The 20168-nt window shown below is 42.1% G+C and overlaps 2 protein-coding genes across 2 annotated transcripts in view; one reads left to right on the top strand and one right to left on the bottom strand.

The window, feature by feature from the left end:
• Positions 1–1350: 1350 nt before the first annotated feature.
• Positions 1351–17152, top strand: capza1b (capping actin protein of muscle Z-line subunit alpha 1b). The gene is made up of 10 exons (XM_084332820.1): positions 1351–1402; positions 3382–3445; positions 4035–4086; positions 5695–5758; positions 6431–6637; positions 9891–9970; positions 10504–10582; positions 10676–10747; positions 14710–14772; positions 15413–17152. Exons 1-10 carry the CDS (start codon positions 1364–1366, stop codon positions 15551–15553), a joined length of 861 nt encoding a protein of 286 aa, XP_084188946.1. The 5' UTR covers positions 1351–1363; the 3' UTR covers positions 15554–17152.
• Positions 17153–17269: 117 nt separating this feature from the next.
• The window catches only part of cttnbp2nlb (CTTNBP2 N-terminal like b), an 84154-nt gene continuing 81255 nt past the window's right edge, over positions 17270–20168 (bottom strand). Inside the window, exon 5 of the mRNA XM_084332819.1 lies at positions 17270–20168. This exon is cut by the window's right edge and continues 312 nt beyond it. Within this exon, the coding sequence (XP_084188945.1) occupies positions 19044–20168 (1125 nt within the window). The 3' untranslated portion in view covers positions 17270–19043.

Raw genomic sequence — 20168 nt, 5'->3', positions numbered from 1 at the left:
AAATAAATAAATAACAATAAATATCAGTTATAAATGAGACACAACATATATTTACATATACATTATACATATACATACAAGTAATGTTATCCAAAAAAAAAGCTATAAACATATATATTTGTCATTATCACCACACTTCATTGTGTGGCTGTAATGACAGTGATGGTAATGACATTTTCTTACTTTTAAGCTAACAGCTAGCATAACATCAAACTTGCTTATATTAAATTCTTAGCTAGCTAGAAATGTACTCAATGTACCTACAAATATGAAGAAGTTTGACTAACATTCAAAAGCATTATCAAATTATAGTGTGTTTGGTAATGACACACAATAAACATATTCTGTAGTATGAGTAAGTAAATGTGAAAATATCTTACATTCCTGGTGATCAAAACGTCAGTCTTCCACTCTGACAGCCATGTGCTCCACTGTCACTACAGGTTGTAATGGATACCAAAGCAAGGGGCGTGGCCAAAACGTCATTGTATTGCAAATTGTTCAACGGGACAAACCTATTTTGATATTTTTTTTCACAAATTGTACTTAAGTTAAATATTTGGCAGAAAATCATTGATTCAAATGTAGTTATAGCAATATATATACCTAAACGTATTGTTTTTTAATCGTTTTTTCTAGAGAAATACAAGACCAAACGTTAAAACTCTGGATTGGGACAAGGTGAAAATGGTAAAATTCCAACATTAAACAACAAGCAATAAGATACAAAATGTATGTTTCAAATTGAATAATTAAGTCTAGGTAAGTAAGTAATTAATTATACTAATCAATGATAGCATAAAGAATCTGGATTTTTTTTTTTTTTTTTTTAAATATATCCCAGGGACATGAAAATGCCCAAAATCAAATAATCACCCATAGACTCATGGTGTAGCTTACTAAAGCACTAAAACATGTGTGAACTGTTTTCAAAATTGTCTATAATTGTTCAAACACACACAGCAATAAAAAAAAACCTTGATCATACACATTTGACTTTGGAGGGCAAAACCATTTTTTATTTTTATTTTTTTACTTAACCATATGTCTCCCTTCTTTGCATGTTGAGTGAAATGGATGCCTCTTCAAAAATATCCACGTCAAACAGCCTGCAAACTACCTGGCGTTCTATCGCCATGCTCTAAGACTAACCAACTTCTAAAGAGTGCCTAAGCTTAACCGTCGAAAGAACCTGCCGTCACGCTCTAAGACAAACTACTTCGAAGAGTGCCTTAAGCTTAACCAGTGTAGAAACAGGCGTCGGCCAATCAGAGAGCGTCTCCGAGAAATGCGGCTTGGTTTGGTATTCACGCGCACTGTTCCTGTCAGTCAGCTGGGGGAGGCGGGGTCACACAGAGCCAAGATGGCTGACTTTGAGGAGCCGCTGTCAGATGAAGAGAAGGTATAGATATTATTTTATTATCAATTAATATATTGCATTGTTTTATATGGTGTTATCTGCTCACATATATGCAATACGGTGCACACACTCAAGATTTAGACTGTGATAACGCCACGTTTCGGCCACGTATCGAGATGTCAAACTTGTGTTGCTTTTCTAGCTAACGTTAGCTAGCCATATTGTCAGCGTTAGCTAATGGTTTTTAGTGGTTTAAGTCAGCTGTTGGGCCATCTCTCTGTATTTGATTGAATGGTTATGGAAGCCGATGCAATCGCGTCTATTTATAAGTGTTGCACTGTGAAACGTTGCAATGTTAGTTTCTTAGCTAGGTTATTTTATGATAGAAGCTATACCGTTATATTACATTACTGCAGCTAGCTTTCTGGGTCAAACAGATTCAGTTGCAGCTCGAATACTTGTAATCCACACATGACTTGAAAGGGCATGGGGTAGGGTAGGGTATGGTTGCCTTGAATCTAAACAAAGTCTGGTACCTTCAATGCCAGAGGTCGTGACACATTTCCACTTACAGTACTATAAGCAGAGGCAGACCTCAATTTATCATAATCATCATCAATCATAAATGGAATGACAGATGGTTAACCCTTAGAAGTTAGAGGCCCATCATAGACCCATTTAAAGTAAAGTTAATGTTGTTCTAGTCATACTCATACATCTGTAATAAAGATTGTGTTTTTGGTTAGTGTGTATAAGGGTTTAGAAGAGTACGATGGACGTGTATGATGGCCATTCCCATGCTAAATTTAGTCTCAAAGGTGTTGCAGCATTTATGGGCATTTTGACCACTAAAGAATTGATCACTCAAGCATTTTCCTGCAATTGGATGGCAAGCATTTCTGTTCTGGAAATAGCTCAGAAACCCTGCCTTATTGTCAATATACCTAGGAAAGCCATACATCTTCTGAATGGCCAGGTCTCTAGTTTGTGGTTGTAAAGTTACACAAGGCTGTGATTAACCTAGAGGTCACAATAGCTTATTTTATACATTGAGGTCAAGTTAAAAAAAAAATTATAATAATAATTCTCACTACAATGGGGGACCATGGGGACTATTTTATTTCCATGGCCCAGGAAAGTGCAATCAATATTTGTGAACATGACCTACTCTCTCAAAGCCAGCAGAAAGAAGTAAGACTCAAACATGTGATGTCATCAAGTAAAGTCTGGAGATGCTCCACAGACAATAAATGGAAGACTGCTTTTGTGGAACAGCATAATGTTGGTGCAAGTTTTTATACCCAAAATTTCAAATATTCTCTAGTAGTGTTCTCAGTGTCTCCTTTACCATCTTACCCAATTCATTAACTATGGTGCAGCTCCAGACTTATACTTGATGACATCACAAGTTTTGACTTTTAGCGTTTTAGTTTGTCTTAGACCATAGGAATAACATGTATGCTTTTTAAAATTGAGTGTAGTTCCCCTCTGGAGCACTCTCCAAGCTCTGGAGCTGTTCCTTTGGCGTGGAATTGAATTAAATAACCTCTGGAGCTGCTCCTTTGGCAGTGTATTATAGGACATGGAATTTTGGACACAGTGACTGACTGTACCCCTTACTTCATAAGGATATGGGAAAATGTTCAGCTTTGTAACTGTTAGCATTAAAGTCAATTAATAAAACTAATTTCACTAACTAATAAAAAAAAAAGTCTGCATTTGGTATTATTGGATCGTACTTAGGTATGGACTCAGAATCGGTATGGGAGGTGAACAACTAATTTTAGTGTATCTCTGTAAATAAAATACACTTATCCTCCTACATGAACCACCAGTCCATTGTCATGTCAGGTTTGAGGCATTAGTGATGATTGATCTGCTCATCTGAACTTATCTTCTGTGATTTGACAAAGACGTACTATGAGTGGACAACCGTTAAAATGTAGACTTTATTGTACAGTTAATTTCATGATATAAGGATATCAATTCTAAATCACTTGTGTTTTCTTTGCTCTCTACAGGTACGCATAGCGGCTAACTTTGTAACTCACGCCCCCCCAGGAGAGTTCAATGAAGTCTTCAATGGTAAGAACCACAGAGGCAGCCTCCTCTAGCATCTTGCGTGAGACATTAAGGCTACGTTCAGACATGCAGCTGTGATGGAGGTGGTCAGTGCAGGGCCAGTGAGGAGTTTACCTTAGTATTTTACTATTTTGGGTGATACTTCTGTAGTCAGCAAAACTTGAGGAGACGTATCATAACCGGTCTGTGTTTGAAAGCATATTGAAAGAAAAAATGTCTCTCTTTCACCTCCTCCTCACCCTGATTATCATCTGCTCACCAATTAGCTGGCCTCCATTGCCCATCAACTTATAAATGAAACCATAAAAAACTGTGACTTCAGTGTCCTCCATGTTTAACGTCCATCTTCGTTATAGTTAATTTGCGCATGCAGGTCAGTTCAGGAGCCTAAACCAGTTCAGACTGGAATCTGATATTGGCCACCTTTGGAAAAAGAATGTGAAATCTTTTTTTAATTGAGCACTAAGGCTTGCAGTGTGAACAGAGCCTAATTAGCCTGTATTATTGTTGTGTCCCATTGGTGGTGGCCTTGTACTGAGTTTCTTCAGTATCTGAACACTGAGTTGACATCTGTTTTCTTTCGTGTCATCAGATGTGCGGCTCCTCCTCAATAATGACAACCTACTCAGAGAGGGAGCATCACAGTGAGTAACGTCACCACTAACGTCCAACGTTCTGCTCCTTATTTAGTCCAAACACTGTCCAAAATGTGCTGTCCATGTCGGATTGTCGGAGTCCCTGTCGGAATGTACTGAATTGTTATTTCTTATTTTATTTCTTATTATATTATAAAAAAATATATATATAAATATCCGATATATATATATATTTTTTTACCGATACCCGATCCAGCTATTTTAGTCATATCGGGGCCGATATCCCATATCAATATCGGATCGGTGCATCCCTAGTCCAAACACTGTCCAAAATGTGCTGTCCATGTCGGAGTCACCACTAACATACAAAGTTAATTAGTACACTGTCCAAATACTGTCCAAAATGACATGATTAGATTCGATTAAAATGTATTGTCATCATTATACAGCACAAGTATAGTACAACGTAAAATAACAGTAAAGTGCAACAGTAATAAACAATGTACTCCTGACTGTAGTGCTAATTAGATGTATGTACATAGTTGTAGTATAATATGTACAGTGATACAGGTGTAAAGACAGTATGGTAGTAATCATACTGGCCAGCAGCGTAACTAGTAAGGATATGTACAGATATAGATGTAGTATCTACAGATATGTAAAAGGACTATGTGCAGGTAAATACAGACGGGTGTGGATAGATATGCAGTGAGAATAAATATATATATGTGGTATATACCAGGCACGTGCCGTGAGCTTTGAAATTGGGTAAGCATACAAATATTTTAAATGAATAAAGTATAACCATTTCAGCACAGCAGTTAACTCAGATCGCCATCACCACCGTATTAACCAGCAGCCATAATTGCTGAAATATAATAATAGAAATATGTTATCTTACCTTTACTTGAACACGAAATCCATGTGTCTCTCCTTGCAAATTAACACCTCTGTGACTTTACTGTAAAAGTCGCCCGCTTGTTGAAGTTTTGAAAGTCTCAGCATGAACGTGTACGTGATGACGTTGATTAAAAAATGCATCCTAATTTACCTAGTAACAGATAACGTACCGGAACGAAAGAACTACTGATTGGTTTGTAAGCATGCTTATCCTGGGCATATTATTAGCGGGCTGAGGGAACAAATTCAATGCCCATTCTTATCATGCTTTCGAATCGACGCTAGAGAAAGCGGAGAGAGAGAGAGAGAGAGAGAGAGAGTGCTTACACCTGCGGGTGGCGCCAAAAAGCTAAAACAAAATGAATGACTGCTGCTGCACTGGGACCACAGATGACGACTCTTTTAATGAAAACAAACAAACAAACAGTTATTAGTACTTTTATTTTAATATTTCACGTGTTATAATATTGTCCCCTTTGGGTAAACACTGCTTACCTTGTTTATATGGATGGCACGTCCCTGGTATATACAGCATTATTGTAAATGCTATCATATGGGTTATATGTAGGTGTACAAGTAAGTATATAGAGGGGTTATATGCAGGTATATTCAGACAAATATATATATGTGACTGCAGTAGGTAGGTAAGAATTGAGTATTGTTGTTTGATACTTACGGGTAGGATATGTTTGTCTCTTTCTCCCAGCTCATTCACCCAGTACAGCTGTGATATCTGTGTCTGTCTCTTTCTCCCAGCTCCTTCGCCCAGTACAACATGGATCAGTTCACCCCTGCCAAACTCGAGGGCTATGAGGATCCGGTGTGTCTCTTTCTATTTATCTTTTATGTCTTCTCTTTATTTCCCTCTCATAGAAGAGCTAGTATTAAGCACACAAGCACCCAATTGCATGCACACACTGCTGCTAACATATACCGGCTTGTATTGTATACGTTTGTATAGATAGAATATACATTGTGTATTATGTATACTTTTATAGTTTAGTTTATAGTTTTTAGTTTATACTGTAGTATTTATAGCTTATCTAGTTTATATTTATAGTTTGTATAGATATAATATATGTTGTGTAGTTATAGTAGTTTAGTTTTAGTTTATTTATAGCTTACTTAGTTTATAGTTATAGTTTATATTTATAGTTATAGCTTATAGTTATAGATAGAATATAAGCTACTACGATTGAGGAGCCAGGAAAAACAAGCATCACGTTTTTCTGAATATGTACAATAAAATAATCAGAATCTGAAAGCTGCCCCCCGTCCCCCCACTGGGTAAAAAAAGAAAACAATTCTAACTCTAACTAACCTTAATGTCATGCACTTGTCCTAATATACTAACCTACACTGTAGCACTCAACACTTTGATGAACATTGTTACTCAGCTGATAGAGCTGTACCCTTCCTGATGACTTGTCGTACAGAACTTGTAAGTCGCTTTGGATAAAAGCGTCAGCTAAATGACTAAATGTAAATGTAGGTCCTGATCACGGAGCACGGTGACTTGGGTCAGGGGCGTTTCTTGGACCCTCGAAGCGGCGTGTCATTCCGCTTCGACCACCTGAGGAAGGAGGTGAGCGACGTGCAGCCGTGCAACGCCGAGACGACCCTGGCGGTCTGGAGAGACGCCTGCGACACAGCGCTGACCGCCTACGTCAAGGAGCACTACCCTAGTGGAGTCTGCACGGTAACACGCGCACTCACACACTGTAACGTGTCTGGCTGTGTGACGTCAACTTGTTGGCATGAAATAACCGCACCAGGATAGCTTGGCTTCAAATAAGCAGCTAGCTAAGCAGCTAATCAGACGTTATCGCTCTTGGGATTTAGGACACACCCATTTATTATTATTATTATTTTTTTGTTGATCTTTTTCCCCCTCCTTTTTCCTCAGTTTTTTTCCCATCCCAATGTTACTCGTTATGCCAATTCCCAATCCCCTTCCTGGTCGCTGCGCACCTACCCCCTACAGTCGGTCTGGGAGAGTGGAGGCTATCACATGCTTCCTCCGACACATGTGTAGCCAATCAAACGCTTCTTTTCACCTGGGAGCGCGGACTCTCACTGAGAGGGTGTAACATGTGGAAGGATCACACTACCCCCCTTAGATCCTTTCCTCGCTGAGCAGGCGCCCCGACCGAACTGTAGGAGTCGCTGTTTACAACGACCAGGACCCACCCACTGGCTTTCCCACCCTCTAACACTGCCAATTGTGTTAGTACGACGGCCGGCCAAACCAGAAGCAACGCCGAGAGCTGACACCCATTTATTATTAACCCTTGTGTCTGATGGATGAAAACTAAATAGTTACACTCTTACCATTAACTCATTGGCTGCCACGCTGTTTCCAGGATATGGCTAAGTATGCGCTGCCACGCATTAAACCAATGGAGTCAGTCAACCTTGTTTGCAGGGCTATAACTATATTCTATATTATAGCTATGGATGCAATACTATGGCCCATTTGACATAGAGTATCTATCGTTCAATATGTGAAAAAGAAATTATTTTTCCATCCATACATTCCCGTTTTATACCGTGGTGAATATAAGTATGGTTTTAGAGCTATCTAGGGTAATTCCTGGGAGGCTAGTAATAGCCTGCAACGTGTATTATACTAAATCCATTGGCATTGCGTCCCTACACACGTTACAGTTAAAAAATCAAATGCATATGATTGGTATTATGTTCCATCATGAATGCATGAAAGGAAGGGGGGGGGGGGGTCGTTTTTGATTAATTGATTGTCAATAACGGCATTCGTTAGTACAACAACATACGCTGATCAGGGCGATGGCTATGAAAACAAGGCACAATCAAGCTGAAATTGATGTTAAATTGCTCTTACCTGTGGCCGGTGGGATTCCAAAAAGAATATTCCAATTATTTGATTGCCATCTGGTATGTCCATTTGGCCCATGACATAACCCACCACAGCATAATGAATCGGGGGTCCCAAAAACGATTCAATGCGATCGGGTGAAGCCCTAGGTTCATGTTAGTAGAAAAGAGCGCCCGGAGCATTTAGCGTGTGGCACAGCCCAATACACAAGGTTTAAAATGGTGCTCGATACCGCCACCTGGTAGGATGCGGCCGGTATTGCACTTTAGCAATCTCAGACTCTGCCCCATGATAACACCAGGCTTCCTGGATGGATAATGAATGGAAATATCGAATAAAAGAAATAACGAGCAAATAACGAGTGTACTCGTTGTTGGCGTTCAACGATTGGCAGCCAATAACGAGTTTAATCGTTGTTGGCAGTGAATGAGTTAAGAGACACAATTGGCCTCTTCAAAAAGGCCATACAAATATTATATGTTGAAATAATTGTCCACTTTTTTCTCCTCATAAATCTTTTATTCAACTTCAGCCCTGATCATAACCACCAAATATTCAAAGAATTAAAAAAAACACAAACATTTAAATATTTTCAATATATCAAAATTTGCAAAGTAGATTTTTCTGGGGGGGATTATTACAGGCTAGCATATGTCAATGATTAGCAACAACACAGATTTTGATGGATTTTTTGTGTTTTTGTAATGTCAGATTAAAAATGAAATACTGTGTTGTTGCTAATCATGCTAGCACACATGCTAGCCTGTAATAATCCCCCCCAGAAAAATCCACTTTGCATTTGATATATTGAAAATAGTGGGTTAAAATTCTAAAATTAATTTAATATTTGGTGGTTATGATCAGGGCTGAAGTTGAATAAAAGATTTATGAAAAAAAGTTTAAAAAAAAGAATAAAATTCTACAGGCTGAATGAAAGTGGTGTAAAAAGAAAACAAGTTAATAAAATATAATTCAAAGATGCACACATTTGCCACATATCTTGGCTACAAACATAACCACTGTAAAAGTTATCAAAAAAATAAGAATCTCAACGGACAATTTTGTCCTTATCAGACACAAAGGTTAGCATAAAGTTAGACCTATGACCATACAATGCCTGGCCATACAGCTTTATATTAATTCAGTGTACATAGATCAAATAATAGCTTTACAGACACTAGCCACATTGTTACTAGAGAATGTTACTAGACAATAGAGCTGTGAATCTTCACTGGCCTCACGATTCGATTCGATTACGATTCAGCTGTCCACAATTCGATTCGATTCTACGATGCATCTCGATGCAGCTCAATAATATACTCAGTAATATATTACATCCTCAATTTTATAATCTATATTACTGCACATGGCTACTTTTTCATCAATTAATACAAGCAGTCAGATAAATTCACTTTTATTTAGAAAGTTCATAAATCAGAATGTCAAAAATAAATGTCTTTACTAGTGTTGCATGATACAGATACTAGAAAGGTATCTCGATACCCAGCTGTTAAAAAACGGTTCAATACTCTTCCCCTCGTCTCCTCCCGCTTCACCCTCTCCTCTATCGGTCCTGCGTGGCCAAAAGGTCCTGCATTGACCAAAAAAGCTGAAAATGCTATAAATAAAAATCTTAAAATAATAATAAAAATTAAAATAAAATACCGGTACTCTATTTTATTAGTATCAATACTTTTAGAATAGCCTGTATTTTCTATGAGTTGAGTGGATGCATGACCAGAGCACTAGCTTTAATAATTATGTTCTGTCACTGCAGCGATACAGAATCGTCCACATCGCGATGCATCTTAGAATCGAGAAATGTCCACACCCCTACTAGACAAGTTAATACTGTGTCAGACGGCAGGTGGACAGGAAGTGAAGTGAGTCACTGGCTCAAGTTAAATCAATGAAACCTGTTGTTACATTAAGTACAAACAATGGAGTGCCACTTAGTGACCAAACATGGCACTGCAACTAAAACTCAAAAATACAATAGGCACATTTGTGACTGTTACAACACACAACCACTAAATGAATCCTAGGGTTACTGCCGGTCTGCAGAACTGTATCTCATGTTGTTTTTTATGTGCTGCAGGTATATGGGAAAACGGTTGATGGGCAGCAAACGATCATCGCCTGCATCGAGGGACATCAGTTTCAGCCCAAAAACTTCTGGTACAAAGTCCCACCTGAAACTGTGTTTATGAGTTTATGTGTCTACTAGAGTGCTATGTAATTCAATTATTTTATACTACAACTCTGTACATACAGTACATCTGATTAGCACTATTACTCGGTACTACTAATTTGTATATTTGTACCCAGTTTAATCACCTGTACATTGTATATTGCTGTTGCACTTGTTGTACTGTTACATTTGCACTCTGGTTGGATGCCAAACTTATTTTCATTGTACTGTACTTGTGAATACACTTGAATCGAATCTAAATTGATGTAATGAATGTACCTTGACCAAAAATAAATTAATAATAACAGTATTACTGCTGTTTCACACAGGGTTCTAAACTTCTAATTGATGAATACTCTGCATAAATAAGTTTAATATAATTTTCTACGGTGAAAGAAATAATTGGGTCTCGTAGTTGTAAACACTGCCGAATTTCCCCAAGGGGATCAATAAAGGAATATCTTATCTTATCACATTCGGGGGGGAATTTCTAACGCAATCGGTCTCTCTCTCACCTCAGGAACGGTCGCTGTAGGTCGGAGTGGAAATTCACCGTCGGTCAGTCCACCGCTCAGGTGGTGGGAGTGTTGAAAATCCAGGTGGGTGATGGTCAACATGCTGAGAGTGATACGGAGAGTCTCCTTATTGGAACAACACTGACGTACACATACATACTGCTCTCTGTTGTCCAGGTGCACTATTACGAGGATGGGAATGTGCAGCTGGTCAGCCATAAGGAGGTGGAGGAGTCAATAACAGTGACTGTAAGTCTCACACTCACACACTGTAAATAATATACGCCCACATATATATATACATATTTGTCTGAATATACCTAGATATAACCCCTCTATATACTTGCTTGTACAACTGCATATTACCCATAGCTCTGTATGATAGCATGTACAATAATGCTGTATATACCATATCATTATATATATATATATTCTCACCGCATATATATTATCCTCACCTGTATGTAGTTACCTGCACATAATCCTTTTACATATCTGTAGATACTATATCTATACACATCCTACTCTTACTAGTTACGCTGCTGGCCAGTATGACTATTACCATACTGTCTTTACACCTGTATCACATGTTATACTACAACTCTTTACATACATCAGCGGCACGGTGGTGTAGTGGTTAACACTGTCGCCTCACAGCAAGAAGGTCCAGGGTTCGATTCCCGCTTGGGGACCAGGTTTCCATGATGCCAGTTACCCAGGTGGGGTATCTCCCAGGCCTTTCTGTGTGGAGTTTGCATGTTCTCCCCGTGCTCGCAAGGGTTTCCCCCCCGATAAGATAAACCCAATGGAAAAACATGCACAACAATAGATCGCTAACGCTGTCGCGTCCTTGACGAAGACGGACAGGAGCACTTGGATTGGTCCCCTGGCGCGGCTCACGTTGACGCCTGTCTGCTCCCGGCTGCCCTTGGGGGGGAAGGACGACGGGATGGGTTAATCGCAGATATGAATTGCATGCATGCATCGCATGTGTGCCGATTGATGACCTCTGAGCAGGTCCTAAATTAGAAATTACATTTTATTAGCACGACACTCAGTAGTACTCATTTGTATATTTTGTACCCAGTTTAATCACCTGTACATTGTATATTGCTGTTGCACTTTACTGCTACATTTGAACTCTGGTTGGATGCCAAACCTCTTTTTATTGTACTGTACTTGTGCTGTATAATGACAATGACTTTGAATCTAATCCAATGTGATATACACCCACATACCATAAGCGGTGTATTCAGATATTCAGAGACTTTTCAGTTGCATAAAAGTATGTGCTTAACGGAGAATCAGGTTGATATAGATGATGCAGACGGCACAGTGCGTGTGGTTCAGGTTGATATAGATGCAGACGGCACAGTGCGTGTGGTTCATGTTGATATAGATGCAGACGGCACAGTGCGTGTGGTTCAGGTTGATATAGATGCAGACGGCACAGTGCGTGTGGTTCAGGTTGATATAGATGCAGACGGCACAGTGCGTGTGGTTCAGGTTGATATAGGTGATGCAGACGGCACAGTGGGTGTGGTTCAGGTTGATATAGATGCAGACGGCACAGTGCGTGTGGTTCAGGTTGATATAGATGCAGACGGCACAGTGCGTGTGGTTCAGGTTGATATAGATGCAGACGGCACAGTGCGTGTGGTTCAGGTTGATATAGATGATGCAGACGGCACAGTGCGTGTGGTTCAGGTTGATATAGATGCAGACGGCACAGTGAGTGTGGTTCATGTTGATATAGATGCAGACGGCACAGTGAGTGTGGTTCATGTTGATATAGATGCAGACGGCACAGTGCGTGTGGTTCAGGTTGATATAGGTGATGCAGACGGCACAGTGCGTGTGGTTCAGGTTGATATAGATGATGCAGACGGCACAGTGCGTGTGGTTCAGGTTGATATAGATGCAGACGGCACAGTGAGTGTGGTTCAGGTTGATATAGGTGATGCAGACGGCACAGTGCGTGTGGTTCAGGTTGATATAGGTGATGCAGACGGCACAGTGCGTGTGGTTCAGGTTGATATAGATGCAGACGGCACAGTGCGTGTGGTTCAGGTTGATATAGATGCAGACGGCACAGTGAGTGTGGTTCAGGTTGATATAGGTGATGCAGACGGCACAGTGGGTGTGGTTCAGGTTGATATAGATGCAGACGGCACAGTGCGTGTGGTTCAGGTTGATATAGATGCAGACGGCACAGTGCGTGTGGTTCAGGTTGATATAGGTGATGCAGACGGCACAGTGCGTGTGGTTCAGGTTGATATAGATGCAGACGGCACAGTGGGTGTGGTTCAGGTTGATATAGATGCAGACGGCACAGTGCGTGTGGTTCAGGTTGATATAGATGCAGACGGCACAGTGCGTGTGGTTCAGGTTGATATAGGTGATGCAGACGGCACAGTGCGTGTGGTTCAGGTTGATATAGATGCAGACGGCACAGTGCGTGTTCAGGTTGATATAGATGATGCAGACGGCACAGTGGGTGTGGTTCAGGTTGATATAGATGCAGAGTTATTCCTGTGGCCCAGAGAGATGACCCTCCGATCTGTGATGCCACTTGGATGTAATATCTTGGGGCTGCTTCATAGACAAAAAAACAAGGTTTGAATTCTGGTTCAGACCTGTTGACGACACTATAATGTAATGTATAATATATGTTGTTTATTTAGTCATCACACATTTGAAGGTTCTCTCTGATTTACTGCTTTAGGAGAGAGTTGACTGCACTGTACTGCGACACATACATTAGAATTCTTATAATGTGTGGAATTCCCCCTTTTTTTAAAGGTCACATGTTATGAAAAACTCCCCTATTCAGTGCTTGTGCTTATTAATTTTGGTCTCCGATGGGCCACTAACACGCAAACTGTGAAATAAGACAAGCCAGTCAGATTAATACATTCAATTTATATAGCGCTTTTACGGTGCTCAAAGACGCTTTACAGTGTAAACGACAAAAAAAACAGAACAAAACAAAACAAAAACAGTTAACGGTCGAAAGCAAGAGTGAAAAGGTGGGTTTTGAGGGCTGTTTTAACAGTAGGGTGTTGGCAGTCTGGATGTGGCTGGGGAGGGCATTCCAGAGAGGGAGGGTGCGGCTGCCGCAAACGACCTGTCGCCCCGGGTCCGGAGCTTGGTCTTGGTGGGAGTCAGTAGGTTGGCATCAGCAGACCTGAGGCGACGGGTAGGAGTGTGTGGTGATGGAGGAGGCCGGAGAGGTAGGGGTGGGGGGGGCAGGTTGTTGAAGGCATATTCTAGTTTATTCAGGATGTTTGCTGAGTCATAAAGGATGCTATTGCAGTAGTCGAGATGAGATGAATGCATGGACCAGTGTTTTCCAGCAGCGCAGAGTGATAGTGATGGGCGGAGACGGGCAATGTTCTTCAGGTGGATCCCCGCCACACGTCCAAATGGCGGCTTGCTCGTAAACTTTTGTTTCTGACTACGTTTTAGACGAGAAGTAAACAACACCCAGTCGCTGGATCTTAACCTCATATTTGATCTGCGCTGATCCTAGTCTGACAGTTTGATCTGAATTTCTCGTGAGCCAGGCACAACAGAGTTCAGGCGCAGTTCTGGAGAATGGCGTCGGAGAGCTGCAGCTCATATGCATTTTAAGCTACAGACACAGAAGCAGCCTGTCGAGAACAGGACTGAAACAAGAAGGGTATAGAAACAAGCTAGAAGACATAATCAGAGTGGTATTTTCAGCCAAAAATAACATCAAAGACATGTAGGGACCTCGGAGACCTTTGAACAGGAGTATAATATGTGACCTTTAATTGTCCGTTTTCCCGTCATGAAGTTTAAAGGCCCCATGAAATCAAAATAGATGTCTATGTTCTTTTATCACATATGTCTTGAACTGATTGTCACTTGTATGCCAGTATCTGTCCCAACAATGACAAAAAAAGTTTTGTAGGTATTCTTAATGCTATTCCAGTTATTTCCTGTTAAACGGTGAAATAAATGTTGATGAGTCATCCTATACATGGGGGCGTATACTAATATAGCATCAAAGGCTTTCTTTTCACGGGAAACACATACACATGTGGAATCAAATGGCATTCTGCTGTTTCGTGGGGACTTTAACTTGGGGCAGAAACAGGTTATGCTAGTTCTAGTCATGTACTGTACAGTGGAGTTAAAAGTGCCAGTGTAAGAGAGGTGACTGTTGTTTGTGTGTTTTGAAACAGAATGAAAGCCAGACGGCCAAGGAATTTGTTGACATTATTGAGAACGCTGAAAATGACTACCAGGTAAGCTACCTTTCTGATCGCAACTCGGATCGCCCGTTTGAATTATTGGGGGGTTTCAAAAAAAGACCTGTGTTGAAGTGTCTACAGTAGGGCTGGGTGATAGCTAATGAATGACATGATATCAAGACTTTTATTGAAGGCGATTTATGTTTAGAAATATCTGCTTAGGTATGGACAATTACGCGTTGGACAATCCAATCGATTATTGATCATATCAAACCACATGGTAATGGGAATTGTGATTAAACATGTCATTTTCTAATGATCATAATTCCAGAAATAATATTGTAAATATCCAAAGCGCTTTACAATTTTGTTGTTCACATTCACCCATTCACTCACACATTTACACACTTACGAAGGAGGCGACCGTGTAAGGTGCCGACCTGCTCATCGGGAGCAATTAGGGCTTAAGTGTCTTGCTTAAGGACACTTCGACACGCTGCCCGGAAGGAGCGGGAATCAAACCTGCAACCTTCCGATTACCAGACGACCGCTCTACCTCCTGAGCCACTGTCGCCCTCTCGCACTATCGTCTATCTGTCTTACAATTGCTAAACATCTATTGCCCAGCCTAGTTCACAGGTCTACTACATACATACTATGAACCATACATATTGACCCCTCTCCTCCCCCTCAGACCGCCATCAGTGAGAACTACCAGACGATGTCCGACACCACCTTCAAGGCCCTCCGTCGCCAGCTGCCCGTCACCCGCACCAAGATCGACTGGAACAAGATCCTAAGCTACAAGATCGGCAAGGAGATGCAAAACGCCTAGAGGAGGAGGAAGAGGATGGGGGGGGGGGGGAGCGGGTCTGAACAGAAGGACGCGCTCCCCTGGGCCCCGGACCCACTTATTACACTCTCAAGGAATAACCAAAGCAAATCTATATCAGTATGGGGGAACCTATGCGGGAACCTTAAAACAAAACAAAAAGAAGTAACATAAAAGCAAAGCTGAAGATGGGCAGACACTGGTTAGGCACTGGTTATCCGTCTGTTGTAAGGATGTGGTTTTTGGGGGTTTGGAGACTGTCCTTGTGGATCAGTGTTACAGGAGAGGTGTATTGGGACCTTTTTGCTCTTGTGTCACATAAAAAGGAATTCCAACCTGAGCATGACATAAGAGCAAAATGGCCACCGTGTGAATATGGTCAATTGGGTCAACGTATAGGCCTGTGTGCGAGGCTCTGCTCAGGAACGCTACGATAAGAGGGACGAATCTCTCTCTTCGTCCACGAGGCGACGACTCCTCAACCTAGGGTGCATTGTTGACTTTTAAATCCAAGGTGTGTTTTTATTACCCTGCCTCACGAAGATCAGTGATGGCCTTCGAGACGGAGATACCTTTTACATTTCAGAAGTATCTGGTTCCAAGACAGGTTCTTACATATCTGGTTCCGAGACAGGTTCTTACAGGGCAGCTGATAACAGCCATTTTAAAGCACAAATCAGGGTACCAGGGTTTTGTTTTTCCAGGCACGGAGAGATTTACGAACATTGGAATATTGTGGACAAATGTCTTAATATTCTTGCGCACAACAACTTCAATGAAATTGGAAATCACGTACATCGTCAATGACATCAGGACAGCGACAGGGAAATAAAATGTTTAAACCTGTCCCTTTTTAATTATTATTATTGCAAAATTGAAATTAATCTGGTAAAGTCATTCTTAGTTAATGGAATTGACCGTATTCTAACTGTTACGTTTCGGCAGTGGCACAATCCTTTAGCGTAACTTTGCCCCGTAGGCCTCTCTCTATACGTCTGTTGGTGTCTGGTCAGGGTGGAGGGACATGTTTACTTGTTTTCTGTTGGAATTCCTCCACGTTATGTGCCTCCCTCCCTCCCTCTCTCACCTGTTACAATGACTGAAATACTGTAGGATGAAACTCCTCTGCTTTTGAATGAATCCATAGTCCCTTTTCCTCTCCATTCTCTTCCCTCGGCAACACCATCCTCTGTATTACTTTTCCTTTTGTGGAAGGAAAGCACATTACTCACGTTAACCAAGATTTGTTTGCCAAATTCTCTTTCCTATGGTAAAGAACTCCATACTCCTTCCCATGTATGCAGATCTATATTTTAATATGCTGGTTTTTGTCGAAGAGTCTTAAGATATTGCACTCTTAAAAAAGAACTGTAACCGACCATCTCTTGCGTATTTTGATTGATGCCAAGTGAACAGGAAGCCGTTTTGCCACGTAAGGTTGAAAACCAGGTTATATGTTACACGACTGCTTACTGTAGTAGACATGTTAGCTATATGTTAGCTGTGTTCAACCCTCACTGTACTACAACTGTGCCGATCAGTTACAAAGTTTAGGACTACTGCCCCATCCTGTTGTACCAATAAATGAATTGATCATCTTGGCTATATTGTCACTCTTCTATGCCGTAGCTGTCACAGACTCTGAAGCTAGCGAGTCCGGTAGAGCGGTCACCTGGTAATCGGAAGGTTCCCGGTTCGATTCCCGCTCCTCCCGGGCAGTGTGTCCTTGAGCAAGACACTTAACCCCTAATTGCTCCCAATGAGCAGGTTGGCACCTTGCATGGTTGCCTCTGCCATCGGTGTGTGAATGTGAGGAACACAAATGTTTAAATCGCTTTGGATGAAAGCCGTTGCAGTCCATATATATATAATTATGTAAACGACTAACAAGTCGGTTGCAGTCAACCAGCACCTGCTAACGGTCTGACCCTTTAGCTCAGCTGGTTAGTGCGGCCGCCTGTGGATCCTTTGGTCCGAGGTTCAAAATCCACTCGGTTACACATATATATACGTAATTTGAATAGACAAATGTTGACACCTTGAGGCAAGAGATGTTTATTTTGGAAAGTGGTAGACAAAATGCAATTTGATATGCATAGACCGCTGGAGGGAGAAGCTAACATGGACAAGCTAGCTTGAGGCCTGTATAAACAGTCACAGCTATGTGCTTCTGAATAACAATCCTAATTGAATGCCAGGTTTGTAGCCGTCTCATAAAGTAAACGAATCAGTTAGATAATGAATCAAAGCACTGTTTGAACAAGATACAGAACAGCCCAGAAATGTTGGTTTTGATTTATATATAAAACATTAAACAGCCTAATTGCAGTAGTACAATTCAAACCTTTAGTCCCCATTCTGTTTTTTAAGTAGTACAAACTTTAATGTTTTAATAGTTTTAAGAAAAAACAACATGGATGGTTCAGACTGATCTGCACATAAACACAGTACACCGGGTCCCTTTTGGTCCACAAGAAGTAAAAATTGTATTTCCCTGAATTAAAAAAGTGACACATTTACTGAAATCCTCTTATGTAGTGCAATATAACACATGGTTCAGTGTATTCATGACTAGTGTAGTAGAAAAGAAAACATGCATGGGATGTCATGCAATCATATGACACTCATTTGTAAAATTCTATGATTTAAACTATTTACAGTACAACGTATCGGTCACGCTCTATTTCCATGAATCGATGATGCAAACATGGCATTAAGGATTCACCGGAGAAACCGCCAATGTTACAAGCTACCGACTATTTTAGTCTGAAATATTGGCTACACCTACTGTACATTTGCTATAGCTCTCTCTGCTATTCACGTCTCCCTTTTATTTACAGCTCACAGCTGAATGCTCTTAGTCAAGTCTTTTATTGCTTAAGAGGGAGGACTGGTCCTTCAGTATTTTAAAGCAGCTACAAGGAACATCTTCAACACAATTGTCATATTGGTAGTATTAAGGTAGTGTTTTGGGGTTTCAAAAGGAGATTAATCTTATGTATCTTGGGAATCCCCGTTTGCATTCCCCTCAAATGCCACAGGACTTTACCATGGTTTCCTAGAACATAATTATAATAAGACTAATAATGAAGGTAATAACAAGCAAAGTGTTTAGAAATTGAAAAGATAATAAAAAACTATGTAAAGTATAATAAAAGTCCAGTCGACATGATAGCTATAATGAATGAATATTATTTCATTTTAAATAGACAGATTTTTTCCAGATTGCTTACTAGGTAATGGCATAGAGGTAGGGGGGTAGATCAGACGTAAATGCATATGTCTTAACCAATCCAGCCACAATATAGTCGATAGATTATATTGTTGATCTATTAGTGCTAATAAAAGTGGTTTTAGGGGTAGCCAATAAATATTACAGTAGCTGATAATTGACCCTTCTGACTCAGACCCATAAACACGGAGTAACAGATCACGAATGTAGTAAACTAGCGATGGCATTTAGCTGTCAGACAAGCTAGCTATAGCCTAGCCGTTAGCTGCTGGAAGAGAGCATCAGGTCAGGCTCCTTGGCTCCGTCTTGCCCGTTGCTGCTGTGCCCACAGCTCCCAGTCAGCTCTGGGAAGAGGCTGACCCGGGCCGAGGGGCCAGGGGACCCCGGGGTGGGGCTCACCCCTGGCTTCTTAGGAGGGATCGGCGGATGATGGCTCCTCTCCACGCGAGGGGTGAGAGGGGAGCGGATCCCGGGCGAGAGTGGCCCGGAGGAGGGCGACCGACCCCCGGGAGGGGAGGCCGCCAGGTTGCGATAGTCCGTCCCGAAGGGAGAGCTGCTGAGCGGGGCCAGCTTGGCCCCGGCCTGCTGGCTGGTGAAGCGCGACAGCACCTGGGTCACCGTGTTGCGGGCCAGCTGTTTGGCCGCGCTGTTCTCCGGCGGGGGAGGGATGGGGGTGGTGGTGGGGGAGAGCTCCCGGGGGGAGAGGGGCGCCTGGAAGTGCTCCAGCTCCGCCTGGCTCTGGAACTTGTGCCTGGCGGCGTGGAAGCGCTGGTTGACTCCCGCCTGGTAAGAGGACTGGTGGAACCCGGGGCTGCCCAGACGCTTGGCCAGGACGGGGGAGGAGATGGGGGAGGAGGAGAGGGAGGAGGAGGCCGTGCTGGACGGGGAGTGGGGGTGCGGAGGGTGGGGTTGGAGAGGAGAGTGAGGAGCGGCTCCTACCCCGTTCTCCACCACGCCTCCGTTCTCCGCCGCCTTCCCCTCCTGGGGGGCGTCTGTCTCTTTGGGGACGTGGTGGCCGTTGGTCTTTGACGGAACAGGGACCTTCCCATCGGGCTCAGTCTGGACAGAGGTGGACACCGCCGCCCTCTTGGGAGGTGACTCCTTCACCTCCCTCACGGCCTCCTTCACCTCCTCCTTCCCTCCTCCGCTCCTCTCGAGCCTCCTCCTCAGCTCCTCCACCTCTCCCTCCAGCTCCCTGCTCCTCTCCTCCTCCTCCCGTCCTCCGCTTCTCTCTAGCCTCCTCCTCAGCTCCTCCACCTCTCCCTCCAGCTCCCTGCTCCTCTCCTCCTCCTCCTCCCGTCCTCCGCTTCTCTCTAGCCTCCTCCTCAGCTCCTCCACCTCTCTCTCCAGCTCCCTGCTCCTCTCCTCCTCCCTCCTGATCCTCGC

This window comes from Notolepis coatsorum (genome assembly GCF_963971535.1).
Source record: "Notolepis coatsorum genome assembly, chromosome: 17".
NCBI lineage: Eukaryota > Metazoa > Chordata > Actinopteri > Aulopiformes > Paralepididae > Notolepis > Notolepis coatsorum.
This window is presented reverse-complemented; position numbering and strand designations above follow the sequence as displayed.